At 46.7% G+C, this 2,500-nt stretch overlaps 1 protein-coding gene across 2 annotated transcripts in view; it reads left to right on the top strand.

The window, feature by feature from the left end:
* The window catches only part of LOC135105101 (protogenin A-like), a 173,620-nt gene that overhangs the window by 146,501 nt on the left and 24,619 nt on the right, over positions 1 to 2,500 (top strand). For both annotated transcript variants that reach the window (XM_064013091.1, XM_064013094.1), the window contains exon 4: positions 2,265 to 2,473. In XM_064013091.1, the coding sequence (XP_063869161.1) occupies positions 2,265 to 2,473 (209 nt within the window). The remainder of the gene's footprint in view (positions 1 to 2,264; positions 2,474 to 2,500) is intronic.

Raw genomic sequence — 2,500 nt, 5'->3', positions numbered from 1 at the left:
AGCACCACCACCACCATTGCCAAGGCAACTCTCTCTCTCTCTCTCTCTCTCTCTCTCTCTCTCTCTCTCTCTCTCTCTCTCTCTCTCTCTCTCTCTCTCTCTCTCTCTCTCTCTCTCTCTCTCCCCCCCCGGTATCCTTTCCTTCCACGCTCTCTCTCTCTCTCTCTCTCTCTCTCTCTCTCTCTCTCTCTCTCTCTCTCTCTCTCTCTCTCTCTCTCTCTCTCTCTCTCTCTCTCTCTCTCTCTCTCTCTCTCTCTCTCTCTCTCTCTCTCTCTCTCTCTCCCTCCCTCCCTCCCTCCCTCCCTCCCTCCCTCCCTCCTAGTATCCTTTCCTTCCCCGCACGTCTCTCTCTCTCTCTCTCTCTCTCTCTCTCTCTCTCTCTCTCTCTCTCTCTCTCTCTCTCTCTCTCTCTCGGGTGTCGCTGGCTGGTGGGGTCCGGGGAGAGGGGTGGTATGAGGCCGGAGGAGGTGGGGAGGGATGAGCGCGATTCTGATTGGTTAAGACAGATGACGCCCGTCCACCGCACAGCCAATGAGAATTATGGGCTGGTTTACGCTCACTCCTCCTCCTCCTCCTCCTCCTACTCCTCCTCCTCCTCCTCCTCCTCCTCCTCCTCCTCCTCCTCCTCCTCCTCCTCCTCCTCCTCCTCCTCCTCCTCCTCCTCCTCCTCCTCCTCCTCTCTCTCTCTCTCTCTCTCTCTCTCTCTCTCTCTCTCTCTCTCTCTCTCTCTCTCTCTCTCTCTCTCTCTCTCTCTCTCTCTCTCTCTCTCTCTCTCTCTCTCTCGTATTGTCACTTACTATCAACTAACCACATGATGACGTGTGTGTGTGTGTGTGTGTGTGTGTGTGTGTGTGTGTGTGTGTGTGTGTTTTTGTTTGTTTGTTTGTTTGTTTGTTGTTGTTGTTGTTGTGCAATAGCATGTTTATCTTATTTGTTTATGTTTTTTTATTTGTGTTTGTGTCTATTCGAATAAGCGTTATACTCGTAAATTTCTCTCTCTCTCTCTCTCTCTCTCTCTCTCTCTCTCTCTCTCTCTCTCTCTCTCTCTCTCTCTCTCTCTCTCTCTCTCTCTCTCTCTCTCTCTCTTTCCTTGTGTGTGTGTGTGTGTGTGTGTGTGTGTGTGTGTGTGTGTGTGTGTGTGTGTGTGTCGATGTAAAGTTTTTTTTTCACATTTTCTCCCTCTTTCTTTTATTATTACATTTTGTTACAACTTTTTTGGTAGTTTTTTTTTCTTCTTTTTTTTTTGTCTATAATTAATGCAACTTTCAATTTACTCTGGATATGTTGTTTATATCACCGTGAAGCTTCTGGGTCATTAACACTACTACTACTACTACTACTACTACTACTACTACTACTACTACTACTACTACTAATGATAATAATAACAGCAATGGCTTGTAAAATCTCATCATTGCGGTAATTAAAATGGTGACCTTCTGTAGCATTTCACCTGTTGCACATCTATTTGTTTATTGTGCACTTCATTGTATTCATTTATTTATTCATTTATTTATTAATTGAGTTGGGGATGGGAGGAGGGGAAGAAGAGAGAGAGAGAAAGGGCTCATTTATGTCTGTCTGTGTGTATGTCTGTCTGTTTGTCTGTCTTTATGTGTCTCTGTTGTGTGTCTGTGTACCTTACCTTTCCTTACCTCACCGTGCATAACTCATCAGTATATTATTTACACTGGCTTTGATTACTGATATTTCTTTCTAGTAGGAAGTATAAGTAATAATGAAGTCTTCCTCGAGGAATTAAAAGTGTCGTGTTTGTGTGGGAAGAGGAGATAAAAAAAAAAAGAAGTCAATCACTGGAATGTTCATGTGCGTGGTAATGATTTGTCGGCTGAGCGCGTTGACAATACTGCAGTTTGTGTGTTAAATTGTGCATTCACGTATATATGCTTCTGTTTATTTATTCATTTTATATATTTTAATTGTTTGAGTGTTGAGTTTTTGATGGTGGTGATGGTGGTGGTGGTGGTGGTGGTGGTGGTGCTGCTGCTGCTGCTGCTGCTGCTGCTGCTGCTGCTGCTGCTGCTGCTGCTGCTGCTGCTACTGCTACTGCTACAACGACTATGGTACTACTACTACAACTACTACTACTACTACTACTACTACTACTACTACTACTACTACTACTACTACTACTACTACTACTACAGCTTCTACTATAACAACACGTCTAATTGTTATTGCTACTGTTAGTGTTACTGTTCCCATCGTTACTGTTGTTTACACTTCCGTCTCTCCCCCAACAGGCGTACCTGGATCATGGGTGCCAGTGGGCGGGGCAGGGGGCGGCTGGGTGTGGGCGATGAGGGGGCGGGGCGTGGTGCTACCCTGCCTCCCGCCCCGCCCCGCCCCCTCGCCCCAGGAAGCCCTCGGCGTCACCTGGCTGAAGAATAACGTCTCCGTACAGGATCGGCGTCACATGGTCACAGCAGCGGGCCACCTCAACATTACCAAGGTGAAGGGGTGGTGGGGGATGGGCGGC

The sequence above is a fragment of the Scylla paramamosain genome, chromosome 11, assembly GCF_035594125.1.
Source record: "Scylla paramamosain isolate STU-SP2022 chromosome 11, ASM3559412v1, whole genome shotgun sequence".
Lineage (NCBI taxonomy): Eukaryota > Metazoa > Arthropoda > Malacostraca > Decapoda > Portunidae > Scylla > Scylla paramamosain.
The sequence above is the reverse complement of the archived record's forward strand: the minus strand, read 5'-3'. Positions and strand labels throughout refer to the sequence as shown.